The sequence below is a fragment of the Pistacia vera genome, unplaced genomic scaffold (genome assembly GCF_008641045.1).
Source record: "Pistacia vera cultivar Batoury unplaced genomic scaffold, PisVer_v2 Contig753, whole genome shotgun sequence".
Taxonomy (NCBI): domain Eukaryota; kingdom Viridiplantae; phylum Streptophyta; class Magnoliopsida; order Sapindales; family Anacardiaceae; genus Pistacia; species Pistacia vera.
This window is the reverse complement of record NW_022196616.1, coordinates 140,767-158,755: the sequence shown is the minus strand read 5'-3', so window position 1 is coordinate 158,755 and position 17,989 is coordinate 140,767. Positions and strand designations below refer to the sequence as shown.

The 17,989-nt window shown below is 36.7% G+C and overlaps 3 protein-coding genes across 4 annotated transcripts; 2 read left to right on the top strand and 1 right to left on the bottom strand.

The window, feature by feature from the left end:
• The first annotated feature begins 9,713 nt into the window (after window positions 1-9,713).
• Window positions 9,714-10,367, top strand: LOC116115762. Its single transcript, XM_031401894.1, has 2 exons — window positions 9,714-9,778; window positions 9,865-10,367. The coding sequence occupies exon 2, from the start codon at window positions 9,886-9,888 to the stop codon at window positions 10,231-10,233; it is 348 nt and encodes a 115-aa protein (XP_031257754.1). The 5' UTR covers window positions 9,714-9,778; window positions 9,865-9,885; the 3' UTR covers window positions 10,234-10,367.
• A 3,371-nt stretch (window positions 10,368-13,738) lies between these two features.
• LOC116115761 (DNA replication complex GINS protein sld5) lies at window positions 13,739-16,283 on the top strand. Of its 2 annotated transcripts, XM_031401893.1 has the most exons (6): window positions 13,739-14,195; window positions 14,407-14,529; window positions 14,706-14,788; window positions 14,885-14,994; window positions 16,003-16,078; window positions 16,156-16,283. In XM_031401893.1, exons 1-6 carry the CDS (start codon window positions 14,019-14,021, stop codon window positions 16,247-16,249), a joined length of 663 nt encoding a protein of 220 aa, XP_031257753.1. In that variant the 5' UTR covers window positions 13,739-14,018; the 3' UTR covers window positions 16,250-16,283. The 2 variants fall into 2 exon arrangements, with proteins under 2 accessions (XP_031257753.1, XP_031257752.1); XM_031401892.1 differs by having other exon boundaries at window positions 16,003-16,277.
• A 734-nt stretch (window positions 16,284-17,017) lies between these two features.
• Window positions 17,018-17,754, bottom strand: LOC116115780 (calcium-binding protein CP1). Its single transcript, XM_031401914.1, has one exon. It carries the CDS (start codon window positions 17,676-17,678, stop codon window positions 17,166-17,168), a length of 513 nt encoding a protein of 170 aa, XP_031257774.1. The 5' UTR covers window positions 17,679-17,754; the 3' UTR covers window positions 17,018-17,165.
• Between the last annotated feature and the right edge of the window lie 235 nt (window positions 17,755-17,989).

Here is a 17,989-nt window from a genome sequence, read left to right as displayed (position 1 = left end):
ATCAATTTTCAATTGCTGGTTATGTTCAGTAGCACATAAGAAAGCAGGAGCAAAGAAGTGTTAATTCCGAACTAAATTTATCTCTAACTTGTTCCCTCAACACTGTCCAACTAATTAGTGTGGCTTTTGATATATAATCGTATTCGAGCTAGCATACACAGGGCTGAGAAGATGTAATATGCGATATTCCAAGGCAGTTCATTTAGTTTATGTCTGCCAACCCTGTGATCAGACACATAGCCACATACACAATTGTGGGTTCAATTGAACCCATTCAACTTTTGAAAAATTTGACTAATTAATACTTTTTTACCAATTTAGATGTTTTGAATCCACAAAAATTATAACATTAATAATTTGGTATATATAACTTTTAAAATTTCAAATTTTATACTTGTTACTTTAGTATATATTTTATTGTAAATTTATCGACTTAAATGTCTTGAACCCATTTACTAAAAATCCTCACTAAGTCCCTACTCGTGATCTTAACAATATTGAACTTGTCCTTTGTTCAGAAACTTTGGCAGCAGCTTTTTTATGCTTTCCAAAAGAGTAGCTAGTCTTCAATCAGGAGGTTCCTAATTGAACTGCTTTTATGGGATCAGACTCCATCTTAGCCTGAAATTTTTAGCCAAAGATTGGGGAGAATTCAGTGAATTTTCCTTTTATTAACTTATAGCCATACAATATATCCCCTAAATTTGTGTACATGTTGTCAACTCATCATCAATAAGTTTAAACTAGATCAGTAAATTGAAAGAGATGTATATATATATAACAGTGATTGCAGCAAGTGATATACTTTTCACATTTTTGCATGAATCACCTTATGTAGAACCCCAGAAGCTAGGGGGTAAACAAAATCTATGATTAATTATTGAAAATTTGAACATCAACAATTGGAAATGATGTAATTATCAATCTTAATAATAATTACATCTTCGGTGGGCACAGCCTCTCCAATATTAATTTCGATTGCCCCACGGCATTATTACTTTGCTTAGTGCTCCTCTCACCCTCCATATCTAATCCTTATACAGCGACACAATATCGCCTATTTATTGTCTCATCCTTCGATCGCTCTGCATATTAGTTTCTCTCATTGCAAAAACTGGTACTATCCATAACCTTAGTTTCATTACTTAGAAATTAATTAATCATTTGGATTACTAGAAATAATTGTGCTGTTTCTTTACAGGGTTATTGCGGCTATACGCTCGATCATGAAGGCCTTGCTGGTACTCTTTGTTGCTTTCTTGCTGGTCTCGGCAACTCTGCAAGCTGATGCAAGAAGGTTCACTCTGGAGGAAAAGCACAAGTTGATGGAGCAGGGTAACCTGCTGAGTGATTCCAAAGCGTTCATTTCAAAGGGGTGGGATCAGCCTGATCATGATGATGATGATCGGGAAAAGAACCCCACTAATGCTAATTCTGGAAATCCTAGCTCAAGTACTGGAAGTCACCATGTTTATCGGAATGATAGGGAACCTTAAAACTAAAGAATACCATGAAACTATTACTTATGTTGTGGCTTATAACTTTGTGGACTGGTATTTTAGTGCCAAATTATATATAGAATAGGCATCGAAATAATACACACGTACGTACTATATCGTTTCATGTATATCCGGTTTCCTCGATCGGTCTAGGCTTGCAAGGAAACTACTGTGTATTTAAATTATGATTAAATAAGAGACCATGAGTCCACATGACTAGCATGGTTTTGTGTGTGTTTATCACAAATCACTTCGTATAATTGAGTAGAGTTTCTGATTCATTGAAAAAAAAAAAAAACCCTAATTTATCGTAAGTTCAGAGGGCTTCTGGACCCCTATATCAGCCTTATTCTTTCCTAATAGTCTTTAATTCTCGGCACGGGTTTTGTGAAACATCAAGCCATTGAATTAAATGAAGAGATGGCGGGCAACTAGTTAATTAATTGTGATTTGTATCTAAAGAAAATCCTAGATTGATACATGCATAGTGGAATTCCGCCATTATTTAAGTCGTAAGGATGAAATTCCAACCTCAATGAGTTTGAGATTTTTTTTTTTTTTTGGAAATGGTAAATATGTATAAAGAGAGAAAAAATGTAATATACGAGGAACATACCTCAATAAAAGGTAAGAGTAATACACAGTACCAACGGTGCACCGATTTATGCACCGAATGACTGGTAAATCCGACCGTTATTTATATCATTAATATTACACGTCAGGATTTTACACGTCATTCGTGCACAAATTCGTGTAAATTTTGGTAACTCTATCATTTTCAAGTTAAAACCGCCAAAATAGATATATCCGTCTTTTGGACATTAAGACAAAAAATAGTACAATCGCTCAAAAAGGAGTACGCAAGTCTATACAAAGAGAAATGGAGCGCAGACCTATATAAAGAGAGAGGGCACAAGGCCTAAGGAGCATGTAGACTCTAAAAAAAACAAACAAGCAATCAGTCTACAAAAGATGATAATATTCACGATCACAAAACGTAAAAAAAAACTTCTCAAAATTATATTTAAATTTTCGTGAAAAATAAGTAAATGTACTATTTTGAACATCGCTAATTTTGTTGCTCTCTCTCTCTCTCTCTCCTCTCTCTATTATATATATATATATTATATATTATATATTAATATATATATATAATATATAGCTGAACTTTTCTTTCTTACTAGCTTTTAGAGTATTCCAATCCACCGCATTATATTAACACATTAATAATCTTTAAACCGGTTAATAGTTAACTTTTATTATTTTACAAAACCTATATCAGGATTAAGCCTCCCCTTCGTTAGAAGTAATCTCGTGTTATGCAATCACCCTAAAGAAACTGAACCAAACAAGAAATCAAAGAGAAAACCACAATCAACAACACAGAACTTTTACCGTGGTTCACTTGCCCGATTAGAGCAAGCTACATCCACGTTGACTCTGAAAGAGAGTTCGTTGCACTATGATTAAAAACACCAGATTTTCAGTCTCAATTACAAGAGAAAGACACTCCAGAAAACCAGACGAATAACACTTTCTGAACCCGTAATCTCCCTAGGACTCCTCTAACCTGGAAATCCTATACCAAGAACACAGCAGTTCTTTCCCTTGATTGATTAACCCCAAATCACTCAAGAACCCACATATTACACAGAAGAATCAGACCAAAAGAAAGAACCCTAGGTTTTTACAAAAAACGAAGCTGCTCTCTAAAACTCGTTATTCGATCTACTGTTACATATGAAACCCTAAACCTTTTATAGTGTTGACTTCAGGCATGATCTCAGCCATTCTCCCCTTCTGAATTCGCGGTCAGGATCACTCATGGGCTGTCTCAAAACACGCCGTTCCATTTAACACAGTACGACGCCGTTCAGCATTCACTTCACAACAATCTCCACCTTGAATGCTAAACCTTCACATGCAGCAAACCCAAACCTTTCCATCATTGTTCTGATCTTCAAAGTTTATCCTACATGCAGCAAGTTCAAACAGTGTTTGAACTTTGCAAGTGAAACACCTGGGTTCCCATATCGGCAGGATTGTCTTCAGTGGGAACTTTACAAGATCGATTACCCCTTGTGTTACTAAATCTCTGACAAAGTGAAAGCGGACATCCCCATGCTTGGTCCCTCATGATAAACTGGATTCTTACTAAGGTGGATTGCACTCTGACTATCCGAGAATACGTAGCCTTGCCATCAGTTATTTTACTTCGGCTAACATCCTTGAAGCCACACAGCTTCTTTAAACCACCAGCAATAGCAATATTCTGCTTCAGTAGTTGAAGGCAACAATGGGCTGAAGTTGTGACTTCCAGCTAATGCAATTTCCTCCAAGGGTAAGTAATAAGAGTAGTGGATTTCCTTGTGTCTTGTCACCTGCAAAATCAGATTCTACAAAACCCACCAAGTCAAGTGTTTATGTCTTTTACAGAAGTTTAGACCAACATTCAGGGTACCATTAATGTACCTTAATACACCCTTTAAGGCAATCCAGTGCTCCACGCCTATTTGCCATGAATCTACTTAGTAAGAAATAGAATAGGACAGGTCTGGTCTGGTGCTTATCATTCCATACATCACAGATCCAACAACATTAGCATGAGGAACAAATTCCATTTTGATTATTTCGACTCAGTTGTGGGCATTGACTTTTTATAACACAACATGGTTTGCAAGAGGCATAGACACTGGTTTTGAGTCAGCCAACCAAACTTAGTCACTAGTTTTTCTAGGTATGATTTCTGTCTAATGATTAATTCATGTTTGTCCCTGTTCCTGAGAATGTCCATCCCTAGGATTTTTTGGCATTTCCAAGGTCCTTCATGTCAATTCTGACCTCAGTTGACACTTTAACTCATGAATTTTAGACTTAGACTTACTCACAGCAACATATCATCCACATACAGTAAAAGGTACACAGGCAATTATGATTCAGATTAAAATAAAAGCAGTTGTCATATCTACTCCTAGTGTACCTATACTTACAATGAAATTGTCAAACCTTTTATACCATTGTCTCGGGGACTGTTTCAGTCCATACAGTGATTTGTGCAGGATGCACATGCACATGGTTAGGTTTCTTGGGATCTATAAACCTTGGGGTTGGCTCATGTAAATCTCCTCTTCTAAGTTACCATGCGGAAGGCAGTGGTAACATCCATCTGTTCTAACTCTAGGTTATAATGGGCACAATGGAGAGCATCAACCTAATGGTTTTATACTTGACTACAGGGAAGACTTCATTGAAGTCTATTCCTTCACGTTGGGTGTAACCCTTACTAAACCTGGCCTTGTACCTGAGGGGGTCAGTAACTGAAACTCCCTCTTTAATCTTGTACAGCCATCTCCATTTGATTAGCTTTTGATCCTTGGGTTTGGGGACCAAGGACCAGGTCCTGTTTACCTCAAGTGACCTCATTTCCTCTTCATTGCTTGCCTCCATTTTTCCCTTTCCTTAGAGTTCATGGCTTCTTCATATGAGTCTGGTTCTGTTCTTTGGATCCCTGTTCCTGCAAGCAAAGCAGTGTGATATAGTTCAGCATAAGAAACCTGGCAGGGGGTCTTACCTCCCTTCTTATTCTGTCTCTGGCAAGTTGATAGTGTTCTAAGTGTGCATGTTGGGGCTCTGAGGCATCTGCATCATTTTCTTCACTATCAGATCCAGGATCCTCTGATCCTGGTTGGTTTTCAGGTGCATGTTCCTCATTAGGTTGTGGTGGTTCAGCCTGCTGACCCACAGGCTCCACCTCAATGGTTGTACTCCAGTTGTATCTTTGGTGGATGGAGTTGGGGTGGTTGTATCAGTGTTCTGTTCATTGGTTTTACAAGGGAACTCTCCTTCATTAAAGACTACATCCCTGGAGATGATGATTTTTACCCCTGGTGACTTTCTGTCCCAGAGTCTATACCCTTTGGTACCCTCTTGATATCCTAGGAACACACACTTAGTGGATCTAGGCTCTAGCTTTCCTCCCACTGTATGGGCATAGGGTACACCCAAAGATTCTCAAATGGCTTAACCCAGGCTTTCTTCTCTGACCACACTTCTTCAACATTTGAAATTTATGGCAGTTTGAGGGGCTCCTATTTATCAGATAGGCTGCAGTGGAAAAGCCTCTCCCCAGAAGGTACTTGGTAACCCTGAAGTGAACAACAAGCATCTGATTTTTTTCCAGGAGTGTCCTGTTCTCCTCTCAGCTACCCCATTCTGCTGAGGGGTTCTTCTCACTGTCCTATTTCTAGGATTCCTTGCTCACTACAGAACTGATCAAACTCATTGTTACGTACTCTAATCCATTGTCAGTCCTTAGGGTTTTCACCTTTCTGTCTAGTTGGTTTTCCACAGGCTTTCCATTCTTGAAATTTATGCAGAGCCTGGTCCTTAGTTCTGAGGGTGTAAATCCACACTTTTCTGCTAAAGTCATCTACAATGGACATGAAGTAGCTACTGCCCCCATGAGACCTCACTCTCTCAGGCCCCCATAAGTCAGAGTGTATGTATTCTAAACAACCTTTGGCCAGGTGTATACCTTTTGGAAACTAACTCTGTGCTGTTTACCTAAAATGCAGTTCTCACAAAATTCTAGGGTTGCAGCAGTGTCTTTTCCTAGCATGCCTTGGTTACTTAGGATATCTAGCCCCCTCTGACTCATATGTCCCATTCTAAGGTGCCATTTTTGTGTTACTGACATATTTGGGCTGACGAAGAAGAACTTAGGCAATCAGAATAATATTCTCCACATAGGATGTACAATCCATTCCTTTTTTTCTCCTTTCAGGATTAGATTTTGGTTTCTATACACATTCCCACCCGTTTTCAGCTCTGTAACAGCATCCTTCTTCATCAAAGTTTCCTAAGGATATAAGGTTCCTTTTAAGATCTGGGATATACCTAACTGATGAGTTTTATTGTTTCCCACTACAGAGTCTAAGGGTTTATACTGCCTTTACCTTTGACTCTACAGGCATTGTTGTTCCCCATGACACGTCTCCCTATCATATTCCTCAAAGTCATGAAACCAGTCCCTATTGGGACTCATGTGAAAAGAACACCCAGAATCTAACACCCTTCTCTTGTATTGTCAGTAACAGAGACAGTAAGGACCTCTGTTTCTTCAGCTAAGTGTTTGGATGAGGCTAGGTTACTCTCTGTGTTTCCCTGTTTTTGTTTCTTAAGCCATTCAAAACAATTCTTTTTCAATGACCAGTTTTATTACAAAAAAACACTTTCTAGACTCTGCCTTATGCTTATTGTTCCATTTACCCCCGTTTCTTGTTTTTGGATCCCTGGCTAGGTTGATTGCCTTTACTAGATTGAAAGGTATCTAGTTTTCCCCTAACAACAGGTTGCTCCCACTCCGTTTTTGGACTTTTAACTCAAGTTCTCTAGCCTTAGACCAGCCACAATCAGGTCAACACTAGAACAGTACCGGAGTACTGTAGTGCATTCTTAACAACTAGATAATCCTCAGTAATGAGTTTAACAGATCATGGCTAGACTAGTCTCTCCTAGTTCCTGTTTTTGCCCTTTAAAATTAAGGTCATTTGTAAAATTCATCTAGGTTCTCCTCTATTGTCTTGCTACTATCCATTTTATAGAAAACAACGCACCCTTGAGAAAGCTAAGTTGTGCAGATTGAAGTGCATACAAAGTTTCGAGTTTACCCCATAACCCTAGAGGGGTTTCGATTCCATCAACCTTTCCAGTACGCTGTCTGAGAGGTTCATCACGATCAGATTGTAGGCAGCTTCATCAATCTCCTCCTTCTCCTTCAATTTCTCCTCAGACCATTTCTTTGGATCCTTCTCCAGTGCCAGGTGACTTTGTTATGTGAAAGCAGAGCCTTCATTTCTTCTTCCACCTCCCGAAATCGATCTTCCCATCGTATTGGAGATCTCCATACGTGTAGTGCTCATGATATTATAAGAAAATGTAATACTATAAGGATAAGTGGCGTTGTTACACCAGAAGTTGCCAAATACTGCCAGGCAGTTTTTCAGGCGGTCACTGTTTCCAGCCTATACCCTAAACTGGATAGACAATCGAAAAAGCCAGTGTAAGTACAGACTCACGTCACTGACCTAGATTACTCTCCTTTCACCATTGTTTGTGATCTAATCTCCACAAAGCCACCCCAAGACTCAGTAAGAATCACGTTCTAGACTCTAGGAACCTTTAGATTCAGAAACCCCTAAAATCTGAGAAACCCTAATTTTTCGAGCAAACCCTAATTTTCGATCTGTCAAAAATTGAACAGTTTCAAACAAGATTTCTCCCTATCACGATGGCTCTGATACCACTGTTTGCAATCAACCTATAAAGAAAACTGAACCAAACAGAAATCAAAGAGAAAACCACAATCACAACACAGAAACTTTTACCGTGGTTCACTTGCCCGATTAGAGCAAGCTACATCCACGTTGAACTCTGGAAAGAGAGTTCGCTGCACTATGATTAAGAACACCAGATTTTCAGTCTCAATTACAAGAGAAAGACACTCCAAGAAAACCCAGATCGAATAACACTTTCTAAACCCGTAATCTGCCCTAGGACTCCTCTAACCTGGAAATCCTATACCAAGAACACAGCAGTTCTTTCCCTTGATTGATTACCCCAAATCACTCAAGAACCCACAGATTACACAGAAGAATCAGACCCAAAGAAAGAACCCTAGGTTTTTACAAAAAACGAAGACTGCTTCTAAAACTCGTTATTCGTCTACTGTTACAATATGAAAACCCTAAACCTTTTATAGTGTTGACTTCGGCATGATCTCAGCCGTTGGCTCCCCTTCTGAATTCGCGGTCAGGATCACTCTGGGCTGTCTCAAAACGACGCCGTTCCATTTAACACAGTACGACGCCGTTTCAGCATTCACTTCACAACATCTCGGCTCTGATATCCAGTGTATCATCATCTCTTACTTTGATTAGGATTTATCAATTTTCCGGTTTGAAATAGAACCTCAGTACTGAGTACATTTCCCTGCAGTGAACCAGAAAAAATATATAGAAACTGTCATCTTGGATATACTGATGTTTAAGTTGGAGAGGAAGCCGATCAATTTCTAGAAGTCATACTTGCGACTAATTTGCTCAACACTTATCATAAGTTGAGGTAAATTAAAGTTTTTAGCAATAATGTTCAGTACTATATATATATACGACATTGGAGTCAATACATATTGTTCTTGAAGCTCTTTCTTATATGTACAGTTTCTGTCTCCGCCTGCTCTATGAATCTTTTTCTCAGAATTCTAACTTTTCAATTTTTTTTTTTTTTATTTTGATGATCGGAAGTGTTTAGGCCAACTTACGCGTACTTCAATTAATACCCCAGAATCTTTGAACTATCGGTCGAATAAGAGCTCCAGTGGTTAACCCTATTAGGAGTGGTGAAGACTCGAACTTGGAGATCACGTTAGATCTTTTACCATCAAAGAGACTCAAACTAGCGAGACCATATTAGATTCTCTTTTACCTTCAGGCCAACCCAACAGTGTTTTAGTTGGCTAGCTTTCTTCTACTGACAGGACGAAATCTACCATATTATCAATTCCTTGACTGCTTTATGGGAATCCAGGTCCACCTTCATTTTGGCTAAAGATATATATAAAGAGTAATGCTACAGTTACCGAAAAAGTATACCAAATTTATGCACCGAACAGATGTGTTACCATCTATTTTTTTTAAAAACAAAATTTATAATTAATCAATAGTCATGATGGTACCACGTCTATCAGTGCATGAGTTCGGTATCCCTTTTCTGGTGATTGTATCTTTTTTCATATATAAATTAAGGAAATTAGCTAGACACAGCATATTTTATTATTATTTCAGTAACTTTAAACATATATACAATATATAGTCAACTCAAAGTTTAGGGCAGTGAAGAGAGAGATATATATAATTTAATTTAACTTTTTTGCATGAATCCTCAGTTGATCTTGAACACTAGAATGGGAAAGATATTCTCTGATTAGTTATTGAAAATTTAAACATCAACCAATGGAAAATGCAGTAATTACAAGCATAATCAACAAATGGAATTGAAAAAGCAGAAATTAATTATCACTCATAATCATAATGACACTTTTGGTGGCCACAGCACCTCTTCCAATTGTGCTGCGACATTTTGATATCCCCACTACCCCTTTGCTTTAATTCTTTAATTAGTGCTTAAACCTTCGTTCTAATCCTTTAACTGCAATTTATATCGCCTCTATATTGCTTCAATCCTTCATCGTTCAGCATATTTTCAAGTTGCCAAAACTGGTATATAGTTTAAATTCCTTATTTATCTTAGAAATTAATTAATCATTCCAGTAATTAACAAAGAGTTAGTTGTGTTTTCTTTGCAGGGTTATTGCAGCTATCGATCAATGATGAAGACCTTTCTAGTACTCGTTGTTGCCTTCTTGTTGGTGCTGGCAACTCTGCAAGCTGATGCAAAAAGGCTCACTTTGGAGGACAAACAGAAGCTGATGATGGCTGCAGCGCGTCAGCTACTAAGCGAAACAAACACTGGTGCAGCTATTAATGATGCCAAAGATGCAACATCAAACAAGAACACTGGAAATACTGATGATGATGATGATGACGATGAAAGGAACCAGAGTTACAATCAGTACGGATATAGAACTTCTGAACCAAATCCTGATTCTAATCATGGCCATTATTATTGTTTGACTGATGGAAAACCCAAAAGTAAAGCTTGTGAAATATATTGATCTCGGAGCTGATATATATAAATATGGTGGAACTTGTAACAGTATGGATCAACTCGTGGGCCGATTAGTATGTGCAAAGAATATGATGAAATAAAACGACCTTGAGTCAGGACTAGCATGGTTTTACCAGTAAATCATGATGAATACTTTATTTGATAAAGTATATATCTTTAGTAAGTCGGATGTATGTCTATTCTATGAACACACTGATTTGATATACCACGAAAGAGGAATGTATGAACATTAGATAAACAACAAATTTTCATAGTAATAGAGGCAAAAATTTTCTATTCCTTACCCAAAAATGCAAAGGAATAGCGTGATCTCACCAATTACTCACAAGAACAAAAACAAAAACCCTAATTGGTTAACACAAGATCACGGCCAGCTTCTATATGCCCTTATGCCCGCAATTAGCTAATGATTTATCTTAACACTAAATCAGTAAGGATCTTCATGGAACGGGAAAGTGAAGAGATGAAGAAATCAAGGCAGTACGCAGGAAATATCAATTATCAGTTTGCGATTAATTGACCGAAAGAATTGAATATACAAGAAAACCCTAGGTTGATACCATCAACAAAACTCCTCTAGGTAGTTGAGTGGTTCGATAGAGACTTTTGGGTGTATTACTCAAGAAGTCCTGCATCCGAATCTCTCCTCATTTGCTAATGGGAATAACCTAAAGCTCTTAACCGGTCGGTAATTCCAATGTCCTAGAGGATAGTTGAGGTGCGTATAAACTGACGTAAACACCCCGATCGTTAAAAAAAAAAAAAAAAAAAAAAGATACCATCAACATCATTAGTGGAAGTTATTGCTTTATAATTAGGCACATACATCAATCACAGATTAATTAAACTAATTAACTTAGTCATACATAAAGGACAGAAAATAATAATCAACCATAAATGATGGCGCAGCTGAAAGACGAAAAGATTCACAATTAATGACAAAAGATTGCTTAATCAACCGTACACTATAGTTAACTTTGGGTGATGGTTTTCCGATATGTATAGACACTATCTCTATACTTCTCCTTATCAGTCCATCTACATGGATCGGTTTATATGATAATTAGTGTATGTATGTTGAGCTATTCAATTGATTTAACTTTTCCACGATTGGGACATGTAAAGTTATATGATTGCCTCTGAATTGATAACATGGTGCAGTTCTACTCAGCTCACATATCTGCGTAATAATTTTTAGCTCCTGCTTTTGACTATGATCTATATGATCTATCAATGACGTCCAGTTGAAAAGATGGCATATATATTAAGTACATGCGTGATCCGAAAGTAAGTAAAGAAGCATGACACTACTTCCACGATGGATATCAGAAGTTTAATACATATTCCAGTAGCAACAGTCTTATATCTTGGAGGAAGACGATTAATTTGTTGTAATATATCAACTAATCATATTTAATTAATCTTCTTTGCCAACGCTAATCATGAGATGAGTTGAAACTTCTTAAAGCAAAATTGACTATATAGGTTAGTGGCACCGGCCGCCGCCCAGCCGTTTTTATTTTCTTTTTAGGTTATGCTTTTTGTTGGCGTCAAAGTTCTACATCAATTAGGATGAGGGTTTAGGTCATTTATATAGCACAAAGGCATCCTCACCACCTAAAAACATCATTTTAGAAAAAAACGGTACTAGTCTCAGAGCCTAAAACGAATAATACATTTGGAAACTCACTTATCATGTGTTTGGATCCAACGGAAGCTCTGGACACCCTCACCACCCAGAGGTCGGCGGATATATGTAGCTACTTTTTTATAGACACTTTATATAGCACAAAGACATCCTCACCACTTGGAAGCATTTTTTTAGAACAAAACGGTGCAGGTATCAAGGCTTAAAGCGAATGATACTTCTAAGAACCCACTTACCATGTATTTAGATTCGACGGGGGCTCTGGACACCCTCACTACCTCGAGGTCGGTGGATATATAGCTACTTCTTTATACACTTGATAATACGGACATCAATTTGCTCTTTCTTTTTCTTAATTAATTAAGAGACTTTCAAGCATTGAATTATCTTGAGTCTTGAGCTTGCTAAATCACAAACTTGCATAAATGGATCCAGGTTGTTTAATTTGGAATGCAGTTCTTGGCTAAATTGAAGTGCATGAATGACTTTATGCCCTCTCAGCTGGAAACCAATGTAGCTTCATACATAGAGACGGCATTGCAATAATTCATCTCCAGTCAGCCTTGTTGCCCTAATTCAATATAAGCAAATACCGCCGCAAAATCTCGCCAACCAGATTGTACGTAATTACCAATTTTCCTACTACCAAATTGTTTGGCTTTGCGTACCCGTCAATTAATGGTTTACAGGACGTATTTTTTGGCCTCGTGCCACACTCCAAAACAATTTTCAGAAATTATCTAATTAGCTTGTTGCCAACTTCATCTTGGATTGTTATTGTCCATTAATAATATTAGTGCCATTCATTGACTTTGTAATTTGTATGCCAAAACAACTAGTGTAAAGACATTAATTAATGATAAAAGGGAATGAATTTGGTTAATTAAATAAGGATTATAGTATTATCAAAGAGTAAACGACGATTTTTGCCACCCAAGGTTTGGCCCAATGACATTTTTCCACACAAAAAGTTTTAAAATATAACTTTACGTACTATCCATGTTAAGATCCATCCCTCAAGTTTAATTGAAGAAGAGCAAAATAGTAATTTCAAAAAACAATTAAATGATGATTATGTCATTTTATCTCTTATATATAAACTTGAAAATAAAAACCCTATTTTTTCTCCTACTCTTTCTTCTTTTTCCCTTCCCTTTTTTCTTCTTCCTCTTTTTTCTTCTTTTTATTCCTTCATTCCCTTAAGAGAGAAGGGTATATTCATCTTTACATTGTTTATATCATGTCAAAGAACGGATTTTCCTAATAGAATATAACTATGGATGAGAAAAGTATCGTTTTGAAACATGACGGTTGAGAAAATGTCATTAGAAAGGGGGGAATCCGAACCAAACAAATTGACTACTAACACATAATTTATAACAAAGGTTTTGCTCTCTGTAGGCGAGGATCCCTGTATCATTATATAATTTATATGTAAAACAGGATAAATCTTGAAAATGGATCATTAAAATTACAAAAAATAAAAATAAAAAAATTTAATAAATTGTGGATCATCTTGATGCGTATTATTACATTAACTATTATATTTTATAGATTTTTTTTCGTAATTTTAATATGGTAACTCATAATTAATTAGTGGGACTTATATAAAACCGGATGTGAAATGATAAATTATGAACTGCCACGTCAAAGTTATGAGAAAAAATTTATAGCTGAAAGTTGTTGTTATAGTATTATTTGGTCTTGATATTTAACTGTTAAAATGTATGGAATAGAATGAGCCACGTAATCAGCACAGATGGAGCTCTACTGAGCTTCCAGCTGTTGATTTTCCCTATAAAAACCCAAAGCCCATGCGCATCAATCAATCAACTCATAGTAACAGAAAACCCTGAAGAGAGATGGATACATATCCCAAGTTTGCGCGTGAATCAAACCGCATCGTGACCGTCCGTTTCCTTCCGAATCCGATGGCGTTAGATTCACGCACAAACTCGCGATCTGTGTCATTAACCACACCTTATCATTCTCCTTTCCCTCCTTTTGGCGCCAAACTCTCGTCAATATTTTTATATTTTCCCTCTCTTTACGACTCTTATTAAGTTATATTTTCATTTTTTTTAAAAGAAAAAAAAAAAAGAGAGAGGAAGTAATCGGATCGGATGGCTGAGGATTTGGGAGATGGATCAACGGCTGAGATGGACGAATACGAGACCTTGATGTCGACGACCGACGTGGAGCTTCTCAAAACGGCGTGGCGTAACGAGAAAGCGGCTCCGGAGATTCTTCAATTTCAGGCTCTGTTGGTTAAGAGAGCTAGAGAACAGATTCAATTAGTGGTACTTCACAAATTTCAAACCCTAACTTCAATTATTTATTGTATTATCTTTTTTTCAGTTGTTGATTTGTTATTATAGATTCAATTAAAACTGAATCAGCGCTTATTACGTGATGATTTAATTGTAATTAGCATTTTTTTTAAAACTGATTTTATGTGGAAGCCTGTGATAACGTTTTTGTTGATGTTTTTGAATTGATGTGAATTTGTAGGAAGAAACAGTGGAGGAATTTGAAGGAAGTGGAATGGATCCACTTACTGTGTCACTTTACCAGATGGATTTAGACAGGGCTCAGTTTTTATTGAGATCCTATCTGCGAGTTCGGCTTCAGAAGGTAACAGCTAACTCGTTGTGATTTATTGTTAAGGGGAAGCTGAATCAACCTATTTGGTCTTTTATTGCATTTGAGTTTTGAAAGCAAAAAGGGGTAATTGATGTAAATTGTGCTAGGAAGACCATTGAATGATTTGACTTTCATATGTTATTTTTTTAAGAAGTTGTGTGTTGCAGATTGAGAAATATATGTTCTACATCTGGAAGAATGATAATTTACGGAACCGGCTCTCTGAACCAGAGAAAATTTTTGTTAAAAGGTAAAGTCTTTATGTATCTTATGTCCCTATTATGGAAAACATATAAGCAAGGGGTATTGAGTTTGTTATGTTGTGGATGTGAATGGATGATCACAGGTGTATTAATGATATGGAAAAACATCTTGAAGAGACTGTTCTGTCAAAGTTGCCTGATAATTATCAGTCTGCTAGAAGGCAATCCATAATCAGTGAAGAGGATGACATGGGTAACATTTCCAACTAATAAATTCCTCATATTTTTATTTGTTTTTCTAATTCATTACTGTATATGTGATTATATATGCTCTCTCTTCATGATTTTCGTCATTTGTGTGTGTTTGGATCATTGAGTGACTGACCCAATTTTTTCTGGATTTTCGGTGGCTTGGCAAAAGATGTTCGTTCTGGAATATAGTTTGTGTAGTTTGAAGCTTAATTTTCAATGCCAAAAGTTTTAACCTCCATATTGGACATTTTTTAAAATATTGTAAGGACACAGGTTGTTGATTGTTTTATGAAACTTTAAAGTTTTGATTTGCTGACTTGTACTTGGGCAGATAATTTTTTTGATGGGAAAATCACCTTTTAATATCCTTATCAAGAGGTCTCATCTGTTTCTACTTTGGCTACACAATTTTACATCTCATAAATCATACCACATGTAAGCTTGATGATCTCAATTTATATGTCTCATTGTGCCATGTTTTACAAGGATCACTTTCATGTTCTGCGTTTCATTGGTGCTATTCCACTTGATGTTGTCCATTGAATAGTGCTTTGGTCTTTGGTTTTGTGTATGTTTTCCATGTGTATCTGATTTCTATACATTGTTTGAGAAAATGAAGCTGCAATTGTACTAGTAGGAGCTGATGACCTCTAATAATGAGGTTGGAGTTGTTAGCTTTTGTCTGAACTGATCTATATGCATCTTTTATTGTTTTTACTCTAGCAACCTTCTTTTTGTCTTGTATGAGACATTGTCTTACAAATTTTGCTGAGCTCTTGGATATGGTGTATATAACTAGGTTTTAGACACAGCTTCATCTTTTCCTTTTCCAGTTGGTATATTTCCTGTGCTTTGGCAATTTTTACTGACTTCTGGCTTGGGTTGACTTACATTCTGCCTTGGCTTTGGTCATAGTCCAAAATGAATTGTTGCCATGAATTGTAAGGAAGGATTAATTGATGTAAGCTATGTGAATATTGATTACTCCTTTGTATTTGTATAATTACAGTGCCGGAGCCACAATTGGACACATTTGTAGCCTGCAAAAGCAGCAAAAATTTTGTGTCTATCCGGCTTGTTGACAGGTACTCTTACCATTCTTGCATTCAATTCATGAACTTGAAACAAAAATGTCTGATTAAATTTCATTTCAATCTGGCAGTGAAAGACCCTTGGAGATGGAGCGTCATGATGTATCCTTCGTGCTTTACAAGGTAATAGAGGATAAGATCGGTGTGGAGATTGATTTAGTTTGAAGAATACCCCGAGATCATGCATGCTGCAAATTGTACGAGCTGACCATAAGTTATACCAAAGCAGTTGTATTTGCTGTGTTTCTCATCTATACGAGCTGACAGTTTTATATGCCAAGATTTGTTTTCGTAAACCCTTGTGCTTAATGATTTCTATGGGGATTACATGATCTCGGATTCAAATTTGAAACAGGAACTTGGAATGTTGGACATAAAGCATTACTTGATAAATGTACGACAATTTAATCATTTGATTTGTAATCGAAAGATAATATTTTAAATTATTCAGAGGTCTTGTATTCGAGTTTCACTAGTGGATACAAACGCTCTTATCACACAAAAAAAAAAAAAAAAATTATGACTATTTCAAATTAACATATGAATTGCGTTTGAGTCTATGGTTGGTTTAGACATTCCGTCACCAAAACAAAAAATAATAATTATAAAATGTATGCTCATTTCTTATGAATAGGAGTCAGAATTTGAGAAAATCAAACACTGATTTCCCAGAATTCTATAATCTAACACTTAGTTTTATAAATTAAGAGAAAAAATGTATTAATTTTATTTTCTAAATATTATACGCCGACTTCTCTGGTGCAGAAAGCTGTGAGTGTTCTGGAATATTCTTTGAAAGAAAACGACACCGTATTTAAGTAAATTGTAAAGCTTTGAACGAACCCCAATAATATAGGAAGTAAATTATGAAGGCAAAAGCTGGCATCCAAATTCCAACTCCAAGACGAATCATTTTGACAATAACACAACAAGAAGATGAATTTTCTTGTTGGTTGCTGCGAAGGACAAACTTATACAACACGTGGAAAATTGATTGATTATTCCTTCTTCAATTTTAAGCTAATAGTACATCCGAACCCACGAAAAAAAAAAAAAAAAAAAAATTTGAAGAGTTGACCAACTAATTAACGTTATCAACAGCTAAAATCTTAAGCAAACCATCAAAAGAAACACCTTCATTTACATCGGCGCCGCCCAGTTTAATCATAGCCTTGATATCTTCATCACTAGCATTAAAACCAGCCCATTTCATGTAACTCTTCAAATCATCAACGCTCAATCTTCCATCTCCATCCTTATCCATAACCCTAAACACATCCTCCATAACCCCACCACCACGAGATTTAACACCGTTTCTTCTCTTCCCTCCTCCTCCTCCGTACCTCAAAACTCGTTCAAATTCGTCATACTCAACGTACCCGTCTTTGTTGAAATCCGCAACGGAGATCATGGAGTTGATAACTTCATCGTCCCCACCATTATTTTTACCATACCCTGCGTAAAACATTTTCAAATCCTCGCAGCTGATCTTACCGTCGTGGTCCACATCAAGCACGTCGAAAGCCGGCTTGAAATCTGACGATGTCATCGTGCCCATTTCTTTCGGCTTCAAAGATGTACCAGTTGGACACATTTTGGCTCAAACAACTCGAGAGAGAAAAATTAAAAGAAGAGAGAAGCTTGGTTTTAAGTTTTGGGGACTAGTAAAATTATGGAATCTTGGAGAGAACGAAGCTATATATACATATATATAAAGAAGTTAAAAAACACGTGACTTGGTTGACAAGATTAAATCAGAGCCATGAATAAACTTGGACAGTACATGAATAATGATGGGTGCCGTGCCATGTTGATGAACTACGTATGTAGTGACGTAAAGGCGTTGAATGGTCGGTCTAGTTTTTAGGATCTTTTTAAATCATTTCATTTATAGGGAGTGAAGGA

Excerpts from the sequence above, each read along its gene's own strand:
- LOC116115780 (XM_031401914.1), bottom strand. The coding sequence starts at position 17,678 with ATGTGTCCAACTGGTACATCTTTGAAGCCGAAAGAAATGGGCACGATG.
- LOC116115762 (XM_031401894.1), top strand. The coding sequence starts at position 9,886 with ATGATGAAGACCTTTCTAGTACTCGTTGTTGCCTTCTTGTTGGTGCTG.
- LOC116115761 (XM_031401892.1), top strand. The coding sequence starts at position 14,019 with ATGGCTGAGGATTTGGGAGATGGATCAACGGCTGAGATGGACGAATAC. Across the intron at positions 14,196-14,406 it reads GAGAACAGATTCAATTAGTG|GAAGAAACAGTGGAGGAATT; the intron begins GTACTTCACAAA and ends GTGAATTTGTAG. Across the intron at positions 14,530-14,705 it reads TGCGAGTTCGGCTTCAGAAG|ATTGAGAAATATATGTTCTA; the intron begins GTAACAGCTAAC and ends TGTGTGTTGCAG.